At 46.3% G+C, this 19,220-nt stretch overlaps 1 protein-coding gene across 3 annotated transcripts in view; it reads right to left on the minus strand.

Moving 5' to 3' along the window:
* Positions 1–4,215: 4,215 nt before the first annotated feature.
* The window catches only part of NAPEPLD (N-acyl phosphatidylethanolamine phospholipase D), a 74,522-nt gene continuing 59,517 nt past the window's right edge, over positions 4,216–19,220 (minus strand). For all 3 annotated transcript variants that reach the window (XM_063927005.1, XM_063927006.1, XM_063927004.1), the window contains exons 4-5: positions 5,576–5,690; positions 4,216–5,316 (exon numbers count right to left, since the gene is read on the minus strand). In XM_063927005.1, the coding sequence (XP_063783075.1) occupies positions 5,182–5,316; positions 5,576–5,690 (250 nt within the window). In that variant the 3' untranslated portion in view covers positions 4,216–5,181. The remainder of the gene's footprint in view (positions 5,317–5,575; positions 5,691–19,220) is intronic.

Consider the following 19,220-nt stretch of genomic DNA (forward strand, 5'->3'; position numbering starts at 1 on the left):
TAATAACTGTGCACTAAACAAAGTTTGTGTACACTGAGCCATAGAAAACAAAGGTTTCACTATCTCAGTCTTACTCAAAAAATTTCCATATTTCAGAATATTCCATATTTCGGAATATTTGGATATGGAATACTCAACCTGTATAATAATCTCTTTATTACTACACCGTGTGCTGGAATCTAGTCAGGAGTTTGATTTGGAGATTAATATATACACACACATTCTATATATACACAATATCCTAGAAATACCACTCCTGTAATTTAAGAACAATTAGGTGATTAAAGACCAGAAATAACTTGAAAACTTGCTCTGCAATTACAATCACATCACCTACAATATACTTCATAAAGAGCAGCCTTTTGTTTTAGAAAATACATTTCAACATCTCCACAATGTTTTCTATATTATTTTTCACACATTCAAAAAGGTAATTTTTGCTTACATTCTACTACCAATTAAAGTTCTAGGGATTGCAATCAGTCTGCAGTACATTAACTTTGGCTCCACATCTCCTTGTAACACCAGACTGCAGTGATCCATAGGTACATATCTAGAGGACAAATCAGTTCCTATTCTATGAGATGAAATACACAGTGTACAATGTAGCTAGCACCGAGGTAGTGTCACCAATCCACCAAATACATATCCTTTCAGCTATCCATTCACCTCATAGATTAGCCAGTTGATATAAATGGAGATAAGACCAGCAGCTCTGTAAGAACATATAAGATGTTTATTTTACACCTTCAATCTATGATGGATTTACATGTGAGGTCTTAATCTTTGAGGTGCACGGATATCTGAAAGTAGACACTTCTTGGGACAATTCTGAACAGGCTGGTTACGAAGTATCCCACGGTCATGCTGACAGGATATTGTTTGGTTTATGTTCAGTTCCTAATCTATGTTGGTGTAACACAGAACAAGCATCCTTATTCTTCATCAGTGTGTACAGCACCCATGTCATACCATATACAAATACATTTTGTACATTTATATTTTGGCATTGGAGATAAGTGAAAAAAAGGCACTTCCACTTTGCAGAAATCTAATTAGTTTGGTATAAAGAGCTTATAAATTTGTTCTAGTAACTATTCTTTGAAACATATTGCCACCCACACAACCCATGTTAGGGAAGCCACTAGTAATTTAATTACAACTACCTAGACTACAATGCACAAACATAACCTTAGACACCACAGATATTTACATGCTAGGGCATGCTGGGGTGCCTCAGGGAACTTGCAGGGGTGCCTTGGATTGGTGGTCTAGGACCAATTCAAATTAGTTATGGTCAATGTAATAGGCAAAACCAGTGCTGGTGACGGTCAGTTATAAAATATGCGGACAAACAGAAACAAATCTTGTCCCTCACTGCATAATTGAACCATGGAATGACATATAAACACAACATACTTAATTTAATATTTCTTTCTAAATTTCTCAGTAAGAAACTTTTGGCCTAGCTGTGCCATGAAAATAAATTATGATGCTCTAGGGCGCCGTGATTCAGAAAAGTTTGGGAACCACTGTGCTAGGGCACAGTGACAATTTATTGGCAGAAGTAGATTAGACACAGGATCTTGTCAATCATAATTCCTCTTTTCTGCTGCCTAATCTGACCAAATGTACAAGCTTTTCAGTATTGCCAACAGCCTATGCTACAAGTTGACTGAAGTGCACAGAAATCTTCAGAGTACAATAGAGCCAACATGAACATTCAGACATATGCATCTCAGACTGTGACGTTGTCATGGAAGCTACTATGGCCATCCTAACAGCTTCAATATACTGTAAGTAGCTGGGGGCACCAGGATTTTTTTTTTGTCTCTAAACCAGTGCTCATACCAGAGAGGGGATACGGTCGTTAGGTCGACACAGCTTAGGTCGACAGTCATTAGGTCAAAAGGTCGACATGCGTTTTTCCCTTTTTGTTTTCCGCTTGCACAGTACTGTAGAGCAGTCAACTAGGAAATAATGTGCTGCTGGTTTTCCAATGGCATACTTCAATAACAATAAAAAAATGTGCAGAAGTATATCAGTATGCATCATAAGGAGACTATAAAACATTATAATTTAATGTCAAATATTGTGAAAACTGTGAGTGCATTATATTTTACTAAGATAATACTCATTTAATATCTACAAAATGTATATTTCTTTTCAAAGTTTGTGTAATGCAGTAATGGATGTGGTAGAAAAACTAAAAGGTAATTTATGACTGTAGAAAAACATTACATTAATAATTGCCTACTCTCTGGCTAACAGCAGCATCTACAGTTGCACAAAGGTTCTCAGTTAAAGGCCGTTCCTTGCCCAGCATGGATCATTCTGCAGTGAAGAGCTCGAAGATGACCTTTTGCGGGATGGGAGTATTTCAGTGATATAAAGAAGAGGGGTGTAGTTCATATAGTCAACCACACTTAGGTCGACAATGTCTAGGTCAACCACTATTCATTGACAGTGACTAAGTCGACACAAGCATTAGGTTGACATGTTTTTTTTGTGTGTTTTCTTCGTAGAGTGCCCGGGAACCCCAATTAGTGCACAGTGTCCCCTCGCTCGACATAGGTTACCATTCCAAATTGTAGTCCACGTGGATCTTAAAGTATGAAAAAGTTAAAAAAATTAAAATAATTGTGAAAAACTCATGTCGACCTTTTGTCATGTCGACCTAGTGACCATGTCGGCTTAAAAACCCTGTCGACCAATAGTGGTCGACCTACTGACTGACGACCTAAGTGTGGTCGACACCGCAACCGGATACCAAAGAAGAGAGTGTACCAATGTGTTCCCTCCCTACAAAAGCACTTGAATTTTCCATCTGATCTGGTGTCATTTTCCTTCCTCCCATTTGCACTTTTACTGTAAAGTGCATTACCAGGCAAACAATGTGACAAGTCTTCAAGCACAAAAAGTGGCAAATATAATAAGAGCAGTACTTTATGTGAAAAGCTGATTGAGGTGGTGATTGTAACTTAGAAGTAAACTGGTCTTTGATGTAACATTTTACTGCTTCCAACATGTACATTTGCTATAGCATTTGTCAATCTACAAAACCACTGGCAGATTGTTTTTTTATAGAGGTGTTCCCAAATGCTGAGAAGAGGGTATACACCTTGGGATGTGGTCAAAATCCTCGCAGACGGGATTTCGAAAGTCAGAATCCCAATGGATTTTAGATGTAAGTACAGGGTTAGGCACTAAGAGGAGGGCAAGGATTAGAGAAAACGATTAGGGTTAGGGTGCGGGTAGGAGGGGATATGTGTTGGGATTCTGGCCGTCGGGACTCCACTGTGGATCTTTTGACAGTCAGGATCCAGACTACCGGGATTTCATAATCAACCCATACACCTTGGAAACTGGCAGACAGGCACCACTGCCCGTAAAGCAGCAAGTCAGGTCTGCACTCACTAGCACTGCACAGGAAGCAAAAGAACAGCAAGGATTGGCTTTCTGTTCAGCTTTAGGTTATATGTTTCATTGTGCCTCATTACCCAATGCCCATCATATTTCATCTACCATGCCTAGATTAGTTTTGCACATCTCTCATGCTGTGGATTTTTAGTTAACTTACATGTACAAAAGGGTTGTAAGCAGTGTCTTATTTAAGCCCCATACACACTAAGCGATATTGTGAACAATATCACCTAGTCTGTACACTCACTATCTTTAACGATGCGTGCGTCATTAACGACCACCTCCCTCGTCCGAACATGTACAGACGAAGGAGGTCCTAGTTAACAACAGCCATGCTACGCTGTCATTCCCCCACAACTCCACTCCCCCCCCCCCCCCCCCCCCCCCCCCCACCGGGGCCTCGACTAGTGTGTATGGGGCTTAACTTAGATCCATGCTGAGCTCTAGTAGCTGCAGTACAGATCATGAACCATAATAAAGAATAAGAAGTATTCAAATATATAAATTACATACACTTTGAAGCAACATACACTGTTGGACAGAACAAAAAACCATAAGTGGACAAATCCCCCCCCCCCCCAAAAAAAATATCCGTGATTCAGGTGCCAAAGAGACGGTTTAGTTTTTCCCCTCTTAAAGGCAGCCATCAAACATGTGCATCCTTATAATCAGTGATCATCTATTTTTAAGGTAATATTATTACAAAGGCCCTGGGATAAAACATACAGTACAAATAATTTGCATGCCAAACGCAGTACAGGCAACCAATATAAATCCATGTGACAACGGACGTAACATTCCGTTTTACTGTTTGTTTTTGCGGTTTTTACTGCATTCTATGAAAAGGCACAACATTAAAATGTACCAGTTTGCAGGCAAGGTGCACATTATAACCAATATGCTTGTCCAAACTTACAATCTTGGAAGACTTCGATTAGTTTGTTTAAATGTCTCCAGGTCAAAAAAAACAACAAAAAACTGGTGTTATTATTCAAGTATAGTTTGCAACACAATAGATGGATTAATTTCAAGGTAAAAGTTTAAATACACTTTGGTGTAGGTCAGTGAAAGTTCAAAAAGCAGTTCTCATTATGAAACACTGCAACCCAATCTGAGTACAGGTGATTCCACCAACTACGACAGTGGTTCTCAACTCCAATCCTCAAATACCCCCAACATGTCATCTGTTCTGTATTTATTTAATCATGCACAGGGGAATTAATCTATTCACTAGGTCATTAATTATCATACTAATTTCCACAGACAGAAGTCCGTAAAACATGACTTGTGTCATTACAGTACACACCATACAATATTTTTTCCTAACAATTGGGGCATAGGCCTTATTTCTCGTATAGTGTTTACAAATGATTGTTTTGACATCTCACCAATAAATCAGGAAAATTTTGCCCACAAACATGACCGTTCAATAATTAGCTTGATTGGTCAGGAGCGACAATCTCAGCCACAATCTCCTGATATCCTGAAGTGTGTGAGCATTGTCAATAATCTGACCATATTTCCCACATTTTTCTATGATGTAATCTTCATTGTGGGTGAACACATGTAAATTCAGTGTGGTGTGACAGAAAATAGGTTAAGTGATTAAAAATGCTTTGTGTGTAGTTCAGATATTGGAAGCTTAAATTTGGTGAAAAAGTGCCCAAATTGGTGGGATGAACCCCCCAAAAATCTGACACTGTACCTAACTTTAGGGTTACTTGAGAATTGGAGTGAAAAAGTAGTGAACTACTACAATCATCCTTCAGGTGGGTCATCACTGTAGGTGTTCAAGAGTCTGGACTCTCCATGCTTCATGACTGAGAAATCGTCTGGGGTGAGTCCATATCGTTCAAGGGCTTCATTCAATTTTATTGGGGGATCCAGGTAGTGCTAAAAAGAGCAGAACAAAAGGAATTGGAGGTTTTACATTAACCACATATCAAGTACATTCTATACACTAATAGTATCATTATTACAGTTTGGAAGCTGCAATGAAAGGGAATGAAATCTAAATAGACTTATTTATAACTGATTTATTAGGAACTGCACAATTTCCTGCATTACTAAAAATGACGATTCAAGTAAACAAAAACACACTATATATATATATATATATAAATAAATAAATAAAATGGTTCATAGACCTTACTTCATTTGCTAAAGCAAATGTTCCCCAGTGAATCCCAACAGATCTCTTGGCACGGACATCTGCATGGATTCGGACTGCTTCTTCAGGGTCCACGTGCTGACTTTTCATAAACCACCTAAGGGGGAAAAATACGCCAAGATTTATTTAAAAACAAGAACCTGACTTGTATCACTGGAATCACATTTTAGCAGCATGGAGGGCACAGATCTGGACCTGCCCTTGGCAGCTAATGGGACCCCATGAAACAGGGTGTCTCTTACAAAATGTCACATTTAACACTGTGTTGGCAATCAATGGGGCAAGACCTAAATCACCTGGTTCCTACCCCTTCAAATACCCTTCGCTGTCATTTATACCCCTTTCACACCGCATATATAACCCGGGATATTGCAGAGTCGAGCCAGCTCAACCCGGGTTGAGGTGCAGTCTAAAAGCACCACTTATAAATATCCCGTGTCGAGTAACACTGCATTTCAACCTGGTATAAAAGCAGTGTTATACCCCTTTCACACTGCCAATGCCGGATCCCACCCGGGAATTGGAAGCGGGTCCTTCCTGGTTGGGATCCGGCATTGGCAGCTGCTGCAGGCTTTCCCGACCCGGCAATAAGCCGGGCGGGTTGCCATAGCAACAAGGGGGGGGGGGGGGCGGAGGTGGCGCTGGGAGATGAGCTCATCTCCGCGCCGCCTCTCCCTATCCAGCCCGTTTATGCAGCCACTGACCCGGTATTAAACCCGGGTATAACACTGCTTTATTCCTGGGTTGAATTGCCGGGTCAGGCGACCCGCGATTTCGGCAATGCCCCTTTCACACCGCATGCCGACCCGGCAATATGCAGTGTCGATACTGGGTTATTTGTGCGGTGTGAAAGGGGTATAATACACGGGTTGGACCCGGGTCAATGTGCACTCTAAAGTGTCCAACCCGGGTTATTCAACCCTGCATTCATGTAAAAGTGCTGATTGGCTGTTCTTTGTGTGCCTTGATGATGTCAGCAGCCTGACCCATGCTACACAGGAAAGAACAGAGAGCATTAAGAATTAGAGCTGTTAAGAATTAGGGGTGAGGCAGAGATTGCTATGCAGTTTACAGCATACCTCCCAATTTATTAAAAGTACAAAGAGGGACCTTGGGGCGCGCCCAAAATGGGGGTGTAGCCTATATGAAAGGGGCATGGTCTCGTGGCAGAGCTGCAATCGTGAGTCACACCCCCCTTGTATCATCACTGAGGGGGCATGCCCAGCGCTGAGCTGCTGGCATGCCCCCTGTCACCTGTGAATAGACGCTGTGCGCATGCGTATGCGCATGTCATTTCACCACTGTTCTGCTAAGCAGTGCAGCAGTGATACTAGCCTCCCAACTGCCCCCACCACGGGACACTGGACAGTCCCAAAAAAACTGGACTGTCCCGTGAAAAACAGAACAGTTGGGAGGTAAGTTACTGGAACAATTAAAGATGCAATTGTATATAAAACATAGCTCTGTCAGCCATGATTCCTGCAATGCTGTGAGCTGTCCCATTCCGCTAATTTTTTCCCTTTCTGACACCCATCTTTCTGAGCCAAAAAAAGTCCAATTAAAATGAAATCCATGGTGTTTTAATTGCTGACCCGGGTTGAGTTAAAAGGAGCCAACCCTGCAATAACCCGGGTTGAAAGTATAGTGTGAAACGGACTAACCTGTCTCCGACTCGGGTCGGACCCGGGTTTGTGGTGTGAAAGGGGTATTACAGTCTAGTTGCAACAATGGTAACCTGCAGTTAATTCAACAGCTGATACCCATTTCACATCACCAAAATAACCCAGGTTATTGCCGGGTCAACCCGGGTCGAGGTGCAGTGTGAAAGTGCCAAAATGAATAACCCAAGTCGAGCAACCCTGTATTTCAACCCGGGTTAAAAACAGGTCGGACTTGGGTCGCTGTGCAGTGCGAAAGCCTATGACCTGGGATATTCAACCCGGGTCTCAGAAAAAGGTGCTGTTTGTGTGTCTGCTCAGAGCAGTCCCCAGCCTTTCCTTTTACTTCCTTTGAAACCTCATCAATGTGAGCCAGAAAAGACCATTTTAAATTACATCACAGTGTTTAACATGGGTGACCCGGGTTCATTGTGAAAAGCACTAGGGAATAAACAGTGTTGAAACTGCAATGTGAAAGGGTCTGAGACTGCTCGGACCCGGGTTGGATCCAGGTTCAAAAGCCGGGTCCGACCTGGGTTTGAGATTTGAAAGCGGTATTCGTTACAGAGCCACCAGCCCTTATGTTAATGACAGAAGTTAGACTAAGCAGCAGTAAATATTTCTAGGTTACACGAGACAGAATGCAAAAAAATAAGATTAATATTACCTGCCGGTAAATCCTTTTCTGGTAGTCTATAAAGGATACTGGGGTCACTTAGCACAATAGGGGCATAGATGGGGTCCAAAGGAGCCGGGGCACTTTAAATTTCTTCAACTGGGTGTGCTGGCTCCTCCCCTCTATGTCCCCTCCCACAGCCAGTCTAGGTAAAGCTGTGCCCGAACTAGAATGGACATACTTGAGAGAAGGAACACAACAAACGAGTGGTGAGATTCACACGCACAAGCACACCACAACATAAACCGACCAGCAACGGCTGCCAACAAAACAGCAACAGCTGAACAGGTAAACTTGTACATAAGATAAACCTGCAGAACAGTCAACGCACTGAGGCGGGCACCCAGTATCCCTTATGGACTATGAGAAAAGGATTTACCGGTAGGTAATTAAAATCCTATTTTCTCTAGCATCCATAAGGGATACTGGGGCCACTTAGTACGATGGGAACGTCCCAAATCTTCCAGAATGGGCGGGAACGTGCGGAGACATCTGCAGCACCACCTGCCCAAACTGAGTATCCTCTTTGGCCAGGGTATCAAACCTGTAGAACTTCACAAAGGTGTTCTTCCCCGACCAGGTAGCAGCTCGGCATAGTTGCAAGGCCAAGACCCCACGGGCAGCCGCCCAGGAAGACCCCACCGATCTTGTAGAGTGGGCCTTCAGAGACTGTGGATATAGGCCTGTTGGATAGTCAGCCTAAACCAACAAGCAATGGACTGCTTAGAAGCAGGGCAACCTTTCTTCTGCGCATCATAGAGCACAAACAGGGAATCCGTCTTTCTGATCCGAGCCGTCCTCTTAATATAGATCTTCAAGGCTCGCACAGCATCCAATGCGTCCGGAGGAGCAGAAGTGCCAGAACTTGACAGGGCCACTATAGGTTGGTTCAAGTAGAATGCAGAGACAACCTTCGGCAGGAACTGCTGCCTAGTCTGGAGCGCTGCTCTGTCTTCATAAAAGACCAAGTATGGACTTTTACACGACAAGGCCCCCAATTCAGAGACACGCCTAGCAGAAGCCAGGGCCAGTAACATTACCGTCTTCCACGTTAGGTACTTGTCTTCTACCATCATCAACGATGCAAACCAGGAGGACTGAAGAAAATCCAATACCACATTCAAATCTCAAGGTGCCGTTGGCGGCACAAAAGATAGGCTGTATGCGAAGTACCACTTGCAAGAAGGTCTGAACATCTGGCAACACTACCAACTTCTTCTGGAAGAAAATAGAGAGGGCTGAAATTTGGACTTTAAGGGAGCCCAGACATAGGCCCACATCCACCCCATCCTGCAGGAAACGCAAGAAGCGTTCCAGGTGAAAATTCGCAGAACGATGTGCGCTCCTCGCACCAAGAGACATATCTCCTCCAGATATCATGGTAGTGTCTCAACGTCCCAGGCTTCCTGGCCTGAACCATGGTTGTAATAACCTTTCTTTAAAGGCCTTTGCGAGCTACGATGTTCCGCTCAAACGCCATGCCGTCAAACGAAGCTGCTGTAAGTCCTGGAAGACAAATGGACCTTGCTGTAGAAGGTCTCTTCTCATTGGTAGAGGCCAAGGATCTTCGACGGACGTGTCTCGAAGATCCGCGTACCACCCCCTCCAAGGCCAGTCTAGGGCAACCAGAATTGCCTGTACTCTTTGATGTTCGATTCTCTTTAGCACCCTCGGGAGCAATGGAATCGGAGGAAACAGGTAGACCAACCGGTAAGACCACGGTGGCCATCCACTGGTATCGCCTGAGGGTCCCTGGTTCTTGAACAATACCAGCGAAGCTTTGTGTTGAGCCGAGATGCCATCAAGTCAATCCGTGGGCAGCCCCACAGTTCGGTGATCTGCTGAAACACCTGTGGGTGGAGGCCCCACTCTCCCGGGTGGAAGTCGTGACGACTTAGGAAGTCTGCTTCCCAGTTGTCTACCCCCGGAATAAAGAATGCCGACATTGCTCTTGCATTTCTTTCTGCTCAGAGAAGTATCCGTGACACTTCTCTCATGCAGGCTCTGCTCTTCGTTCCTACCTGCTGATAGATGTATGCCACCGCCGTGGCATTGTCCGACTGAACTTGAATGGCCTGATCACGGAGTAGAGGAGAGGCCTGAAGCAGAGCATTGTAGATCGTCGGAAGTTCCAGAATGTTGATCAGAAGTAGGGCTTCGCGGGCTGACCACCTGCCCTGGAACAGAGCCCCTCAGGTAACAGCTCCCCATCCTCTCAGATTGTATCCTCCTCACAACGGACTTGCGTCCTTTGTGAGGAGGATACAATCCTGATTCCCGAAAACTTCAACTTTCCAGCAGGTTTGAGGACTATAGCCACCACAGGATGGAAATCCTGGCCTGAGGTGAGAGGCATATGATCCAATGCATCTGAAGATGTGAGCCGGAGCACTTGCTCCATTGGCTGAAGAGTTGAAGACGTGCCCCCACCGGCGCGGACTCCCTCAGCGGAGCCCCAGCGTCATGCAGTGGATTTAGTAGAAGCCGGGGAGGACTTCTGCTCCTGGGAACTAGCCGTCGCAGGCATTCTTTTCCCTCTACCATTACCTCTGGCGAGGAAGGAAGAGCCCCGACCTCTTCTGGACTTATGCGACCGAAAAGGACTGCATCTGATATTGTGGTGTTTTCTTTTGCTGTGGGGGAACATAAGGCAAAAAAGAAGATTTACCCGCGGTAGCCGTGGAAACCAGGTCCTCTAGACCCTCCCCAAATAAGACCTCACCCGTGTGAGGTAAAACTTCCATATGTCTCTTTGAATCGGCATCCCCCGTCCATTGGCGGGTCCACAGGGCTCGCCTAGCAGAAACAGCCATGGCGTTGGCTCTTGAACCTAACAGCCCAACGTCCCTCGCAGTGTCTCTCATATATAAGGCTGCGTCTTTAATATGACCCAAGGCCAATAAAATGGTATCCCTATCTAGGGTGTCAATGTCAGATGACAAGATATCTGCCCACGCTGCTACTGCGCTACATACCCATGCCGACGCTACAGACGGTCTGAGCAAGGCACCCGTATGTGTATAAATTGATTTTAAGGTAGTGTCCTGTCTGCGATCAGGATCCTTGAGGGCTGCAGTGTCTGGAGATGGTAGCGCCACCTTTTTGGACAAGCGCGTTAAAGCCTTGTCCACCCTGGGGGAGGATTCCCCCCGTACCTGTCCTGTGCCGGGAAAGGGTACGCCATAAGCATTCTCTTGGGAATCTACAGTTTCTTGTCTGGAGTCTCCCAAGCCTTTTCAAATAAAGCGTTCAGCTCATGAGACGGGGGAAAGGTTACCGCAGGTTTCTTTTCCTTAAACATGCATACCCTCGTGTCAGGGACATAGGTGTCATCTGTAATATGCAAAACATCTTTTATAGCAATAATCATATAATGAATACTTTTGGTCACCCTAGGGTGTAACCTCGCATCATCGTAGTAGACACTGGAGTCAGAATCCGTGTCGGTATCAGTGTCTGCTACGTGGGACAGGGGACATTTCTGAGACCCTGAAGGGCCCTGTGACACAGCCAAAACCATGGATTGACTCCCTGTTCCTTCCCTGGACTCGGCTTTGTCTAATCTCTTATGTAATAAAGACACATTTGCATTTAAAACATTCCACATATCCAACCAATCAGGTGTCGGCATCGCCGACGGAGACACCACAATTATCTGCTCTACCTCCTCGTTAGATGAGCCTTCCGCTTCAGACATGCCGACACACACATACCGACACCCCCACACACCCAGGGATATATATCTATATGGAGACAGTCCCCCAATAAGGCCCTTTGGAGAGACAGAGAGAGAGTATGCCAGCACACACCCAGCGCCACCGGACACTGGAATATAAACCCAGTCAGTACAGCGCTTTTCTATATATATCTATATATATCTATATATCTATATATCTATCTATATAACTATCTATATCTATATATCTATATATATATATCTATATATCTATATCTATATATCTATATATATATAATCCACTCACTGCGCCAAATAAATGTTCCCCCCTCCCCCTCTTTTGTGCCCTCTGTACTTGTGTTCAGCAGGGGAGAGTCCGGGGAGCCAGCTTCTCTGCAGCGTGCTGTGGAGAAAATGGCGCTGGTTAGTGCTGGAGGATCAAGCTCCGCCCCCTCAACGGCGGGCTTCGGTCCCGCTCAAATCTTTATACTGGCGGGGATTTGTGTAATATACTGCCTCCGCAGTATGTATATATATTTATGCCAGTGTCCCTAGAGGTTAAATTTTGCTGCCCAGGGCACCCCCCCCGCGCCCTTACAGTGCCGTCAGTGTGGGAGCAATGGCACGCAGCGTTACCGCTGCACGGTACCTCAGTGAAGATCAGAAGTCTTCTGCAGCCTTTGAAGTCTTCTTTCTTCTTATACTCACCCGGCTTCTATCTTCCGGCTCTGTGAGGACGGCGGCGGCAGCGCGGCTCCGGGACGAACAAAGTGGGTGAGACCTGTGTTCCGACCCTCTGGGGCTAATGGTGTCCAGTAGCCTAAGAAGCAGAGCCTATCATTAAAGTAGGTCTGCTTCTCTCCCCTCAGTCCCACGATGCAGGGAACCTGTTGCTAGCAGTGCTCCCTGAAAATAAAAAACCTAACAAAAGTATTTTTCAGAGAAACTCAGTAGAGCTCCCCTGCAGTGCATCCAGTCTCCTCTGGGCACAGGATCTAACTGAGGTCTGGAGGAGGGGCATAGAGGGAGGAGCCAGTGCACATCCATCTAAAGTCTTTAGAGTGCCCATGTCTCCTGCGGAGCCCGTCTATACCCCATGGTCCTTATGGAGTCCCAAGCATCCTCTAGGACGCAAGAGAAATTACCTGTTTGCACTAAACCGCTGGCCGGTCTACACAGAGAACCATGGGATCCCCCACCCCAGGCAGGGTCCGTATGCTGCCCCTGCTCTCGCGCCGCACCAAGAACCGGGGGACCCAACTAGTGGGGCCCCCGGTGTGTACTCACCACCCATCTTCAGGCTCATGTTAGTGGTGTGTGGCGTGCTGCGGGTGTGTGTGCAAGGTGCCGTGCCCGCGGTACAACCACCCTTCAGGACAGTGGTCCTGCAGTGGGGAAGCGGCTCCGACACCTTACAGAGACCGTTGACCGTCCTCCCCCTACCTACCACGGTGCAGGTATGCTGTTGCCCAAACAGCATACCGGGGGAAAAAAAACTTTTGAAAGAAACTTAAGAAAAATCCTCTGGAGCTCCAGAGTGTGCATCTTCTCCTGAGGGCACAGTTTTCTAAACTGGCTGTGGGAGGGGGCATATAGGGGAGGAGCCAGCACACCCAGTTGAAGAAATTTAAAGTGTACCGGCTCCTTTGGACCCCATCTATACCCTTATTGTACTAAGTGACCCCAGTATCCCTTATGGATGCTAGAGAAAAAATAAGAATTTACTTACAGATAATTCTATTTCTCATAGTCCGTAGTGGATGCTGGGAACTCCGTAAGGACCATGGGGAATAGCGGCTCCGCAGGAGACTGGGCACAAAAGTAAAAGCTTTAGGACTACCTGGTGTGCACTGGCTCCTCCCCCTATGACCCTCCTCCAAGCCTCAGTTAGGATACTGTGCCCGGACGAGCGTACACAATAAGGAAGGATTTTGAATCCCGGGTAAGACTCATACCAGCCACACCAATCACACCGTACAACCTGTGATCTGAACCCAGTTAACAGCATGATAACAGAGGAGCCTCTGAAAAGATGGCTCACAACAATAATAACCCGATTTTTGTAACAATAACTATGTACAAGTATTGCAGACAATCCGCACTTGGGATGGGCGCCCAGCATCCACTACAGACTACGAGAAATAGAATTATCGGTAAGTAAATTCTTATTTTCTCTGACGTCCTAGTGGATGCTGGGAACTCCGTAAGGACCATGGGGATTATACCAAAGCTCCCAAACGGGCGGGAGAGTGCGGATGACTCTGCAGCACCGAATGAGAGAACTCCAGGTCCTCCTCAGCCAGGGTATCAAATTTGTAGAATTTAGCAAACGTGTTTGCCCCTGACCAAGTAGCTGCTCGGCAAAGTTGTAAAGCCGAGACCCCTCGGGCAGCCGCCCAAGATGAGCCCACCTTCCTTGTGGAATGGGCTTTTACAGATTTTGGCTGTGGCAGGCCTGCCACAGAATGTGCAAGCTGAATTGTACTACAAATCCAACGAGCAATAGTCTGCTTAGAAGCAGGAGCACCCAGCTTGTTGGGTGCATACAGGATAAACAGCGAGTCAGATTTTCTGACTCCAGCCGTCCTGGAAACATATATTTTCAGGGCCCTGACTACGTCCAGCAACTTGGAGTCCTCCAAGTCCCTAGTAGCCGCAGGTACCACAATAGGCTGGTTCAAGTGAAACGCTGAAACCACCTTAGGGAGAAATTGAGGACGAGTCCTCAATTCTGCCCTGTCCGTATGAAAAATTAGGTAAGGGCTTTTATAGGATAAAGCCGCCAATTCTGAGACACGCCTGGCTGAAGCCAGGGCTAACAGCATTACCACTTTCCATGTGAGATATTTTAAGTCCACAGTGGAGAGTGGTTCAAACCAATGTGATTTTAGGAACCCCAAAACTACATTGAGATCCCAAGGTGCCACTGGAGGCACAAAAGGAGGCTGTATATGCAGTACCCCCTTGACAAACGTCTGAACTTCAGGAACTGAAGCCAGTTCTTTTTGGAAGAAAATCGACAGGGCCGAAATTTGAACCTTAATGGACCCTAATTTTAGGCCCATAGACAGTCCTGTTTGCAGGAAATGCAGGAAACGACCCAGTTGAAATTCCTCTGTAGGGGCTTTCCTGGCCTCGCACCACGCAACATATTTACGCCAAATACGGTGATAATGTTGTACGGTTACATCCTTCCTGGCTTTGATCAGGGTAGGGATGACTTCATCCGGAATGCCTTTTTCCTTCAGGATCCGGCGTTCAACCGCCATGCCGTCAAACGCAGCCGCGGTAAGTCTTGGAACAGACAGGGTCCCTGCTGGAGCAGGTCCTTTCTTAGAGGTAGAGGCCTCCTTACTCCTCTCCTCCTTATGATTCTCAGTACCTTGGGTATGAGAGGCAGAGGAGGGAACACATACACTGACTGGTACACCCACGGTGTTACCAGAGCGTCCACAGCTATTGCCTGAGGGTCCCTTGACCTGGCGCAATACCTGTCTAGTGTTTTGTTGAGGCGGGACGCCATCATGTCCACCTTTGGTTTTTCCCAACGGTTCACAATCATGTGGAAGACTTCTGGGTGAAGTTCCCACTCCCCAGGGTGGAGGTCGTGTCTGCTGAGGAAGTCTGCTTCCCAGTTGTCCACTCCCGGAATGAACACTGCTGACAGTGCTATCACATGATTTTCCGCCCAGCGAAGAATCCTTGCAACTTCTGTCATTGCCCTCCTGCTTCTTGTGCCGCACTGTCTGTTTACGTGGGCGACTGCCGTGATGTTGTCCGACTGGATCAGCACCGGCTGACCTTGAAGCAGAGGTTTTGCTAGGCTTAGAGCATTGTAGATGGCCCTTAGCTCCAGGATATTTATGTGAAGTGATGTCTCCAGGCTTGACCACAAACCCTGGAAATTTCTTCCATGTGTGACTGCTCCCCAGCCTCTCAGGCTGGCATCCGTGGTCACCAGGACCCAGTCCTGAATGCCGAATCTGCGGCCCTCTAGAAGATGAGCACTCTGCAACCACCACAGGAGAGACACCCTTGTCCTTGGTGACAAGATTATCCGCTGATGCATCTGAAGATGCGACCCGGACCATTTGTCTAGCAGATCCCACTGGAAGGTTCTTGCGTGGAATCTGCCGAATGGGATTGCTTCGTAAGAAGCCACCATCTTTCCCAGGACCCTTGTGCATTGATGCACTGAGACTTGGCCTGGCTTTAGGAGATTTCTGACTAGTTCGGATAACTCCCTGGCTTTCTCCTCCGGGAGAAACACCTTTTTCTGGACTGTGTCCAGGATCATCCCTAGGAATAGAAGTCGTGTCGTCGGGATCAGCTGCGATTTTGGAATATTGAGAATCCAACCGTGCTGGCGCAGCACTATCTGAGATAGTGCTACTCCGACTTCCAACTGTTCCCTGGATCTTGCCCTTATCAGGAGATCGTCCAAGTAAGGGATAACTAAAACTCCCTTCCTTCGAAGGAGTATCATCATTTCGGCCATTACCTTGGTAAAGACCCGGGGTGCCGTGGACAATCCAAACGGCAGCGTCTGAAACGGATAGTGACAGTTCTGTACCACAAACCTGAGGTACCCTTGGTGAGAAGGGTAAATTGGGACATGTAGGTAAGCATCCTTGATGTCCAGAGACACCATATAGTCCCCTTCTTCCAGGTTTGCAATCACTGCTCTGAGTGACTCCATCTTGAATTTGAACCTTTGTATGTAAGTGTTCAAGGATTTTAGGTTTAAAATTGGTCTCACGAGCCGTCCGGCTTCGGTACCACAAATAGTGTGGAATAGTACCCCTTTCCCTGTTGTAGGAGGGGTACCTTGATTATCACCTGCTGGGAATACAGCTTGTGAATGGCTTCCAATACTGCCTCCCTGTCTGAGGGAGACGTCGGTAAAGCAGACTTTAGAAAACGGCGAGGGGGAGACGTCTCGAATTCCAATTTGTACCCCTGAGATACCACCTGAAGGATCCAGGGGTCCACTTGCGAGTGAGCACACTGCGCACTGAATTTCTTGAGACGGGCCCCCACCATGCCTGAGTCCGCTTGTAAAGCCCCAGCGTCATGCTGAGGACTTTGCGGAGGCGGGAGAGGGCTTTTGTTCCTGGGAACTGGCTGTTTGTTGCAGCCTTTTTCCTCTCCCTCTGCCACGGGGCAGAAATGAGGCGCCTTTTGCCCGCTTGCCTTTATGGGGCCGAAAGGACTGCGCCTGATAATATGGCGTCTTCTTAGGTTGAGAAGCTACCTGGGGTAAAAATGTGGATTTTCCAGCAGTTGCCGTGGCTACCAGGTCAGATAGACCTACCCCAAATAACTCCTCCCCCTTATAAGGGAATACTTTAGAATCCGCATCACCTGACCACTGCCGCGTCCATAAACCTCTTCTTGCAGAAATGGACAGCGCGCTAACTCTTGATGCCAGTCGGCAAATATCCCTCTGTGCATCACGCATATATAGAAATGCATCCTTCAAATGCTCTATAGTCAGTAATATACTGTCCCTATCTAGGGTATCAATATTTTCAGTCAGGGAATCCGACCACGCCAGGCCCGCACTTGCACATCCAGGCTGAGGCGATAGCTGGTCGCAGTATAACACCCATGTGAGAGTATATACATTTTAGGATATTCTCCAGTTTTCTATCGGCAGGTTCCTTTAGGGCGGCCGTATCAGGAGAGGGTAGTGCTACCTGTTTAGACAAGCGTGTGAGCGCTTTATCCACCCTAGGGGGTGTTTCCCAACGTGCCCTATCCTCTGGCGGGAAAGGGTACGATGCCAATAACCTTTTAGGAACTATTAGTTTTTTATCGGGGGAAACCCACGCCTCATCACACACTTCATTTAATTCCTCGGATACAGGAAAAACTACAGGCAGTTTTTTCTCACCAAACATAATACCCTTTTTAGTGGTACTTGTATTATCAGATATATGCAATACATTTTTTATTGCTTCAATCATGTAACGTGTGGCCCTAGTGGAAGTCACGTTTGTCTCCTCATCATCGACACTGGAGTCAGAATCCGTGTCTGTGTCTGCCATTTGAGGTAACGGGCATTTTAAAGCCCCTGATGGCGTTTGAGACCCCTGGACAGGCACAAGCTGAGTAGCCGGCTGTCTCATGTCAACTGTCTGTCGTAAGGAGCTGACACTGTCACGCAATTCCTTCCACAAGCTCATCCACTCAGGTGTCGACTCCCTAGGGGGTGACAACTGTATAATAGGCAATTGCTCCGCCTTCATCTCATTTTCCTCCTCAAACATGTCGACACAATCGTACCGACACACCGCACACACACAGGGAATGCACTGATAGAGGACAGGACCCCACTAGCCCTAAAACTAAACTTTTCACTAAGAAGCTCAGGAGAGCCCCTAGTATGCACCCTTCTCGGCCGGGCACAAAAATCTAACTGAGGCTTGGAGGAGGGTCATAGGGGGAGGAGCCAGTGCACACCTGGTAGTTCTAAAGCTTTTACTTTTGTGCCCAGTCTCCTGCGGAGCCGCTATTCCCCATGGTCCTTACGGAGTTCCCAGCATCCACTAGGACGTCAGAGAAAGGAGAAATGGGTGTAACACATCTCACAATCCCTCCATGTTTTTTCTAACTAAATATATTGCTTCCTTCTGTGGACCATTGCCATTTTTAATAAGCCACTTAGGAAGATACTTGCAGCTACCTAATGTTGCTGTTTAATACTTTGATCTCCTACATAGTTTGGATAATTCACACATGGGGCATGATAATAAATGTCACCACATATTAAACCAATTATTCTCTAACATGCTGTGCTCGATAGTACACAAAATTAATAATCACAGAGTATTGGTCATCATCAATTTTTTTTTACCACATTCATAAAATATAATCTACTTAGCTTTTCATAGGTGCAGTATTAATGCAAATTCATTATCATGCCATGCTTTTACCCATCACTATGGGGCTGATTCACAGTTGGGAGCAAAGCAAAAAAACAAAGGAACAAATTTGCACTTTGACAAAACCATGCTCAACGATAGATGTGGCATATTAAGACTATTCAGAGACATTTAGGAATAGATTTGCTATGAGCTTCTTATCGCTCTGACAATGTTTTAAAACGTCAATAGAAATAAATTATCACCAAGCCTAGATAAGCCTTTCATTCTATTGTAGTTTTAAAACTATTTGTCAAATCCATCGATTCCCTAAAATGGGAAGGGACGTGTTTAGGGTGGCCAATCCCGGGCCATTTTTTCAATCTCGGGTATCGGGATTGGAAAATGGTCAATCCCAGGATTGGCTTTTTTACTGTGTCCGGCCGTCCCACCCCTGCTGCACACATAACTCACCAATCTAGCGGGGCGGGCGGGTGGGAATCTTCCTCCACGCTCGGCGGCGGGTGACGGCCGGCTTTCCATCAGGCAGCGCAGCAGGTGATGGGCTGGTGACTGCACAGCGTGAACTCACAGTCACAGATCACGCTGCGCAGGGGGGAGCCAGGCAGCGTTGAGCTTTCGAAGGACGCTCAATGCTGCCCAGCATTAATGGGCCTCCAGAACCTTTAATCCAGGGATTGAATCTCGGACGATTTTAGCCCTAAATCCCGGGATTGGCCACCCTAGACAT

Source organism: Pseudophryne corroboree, chromosome 6, assembly GCF_028390025.1.
Source record: "Pseudophryne corroboree isolate aPseCor3 chromosome 6, aPseCor3.hap2, whole genome shotgun sequence".
NCBI classification, from domain to species: Eukaryota; Metazoa; Chordata; class Amphibia; order Anura; family Myobatrachidae; genus Pseudophryne; species Pseudophryne corroboree.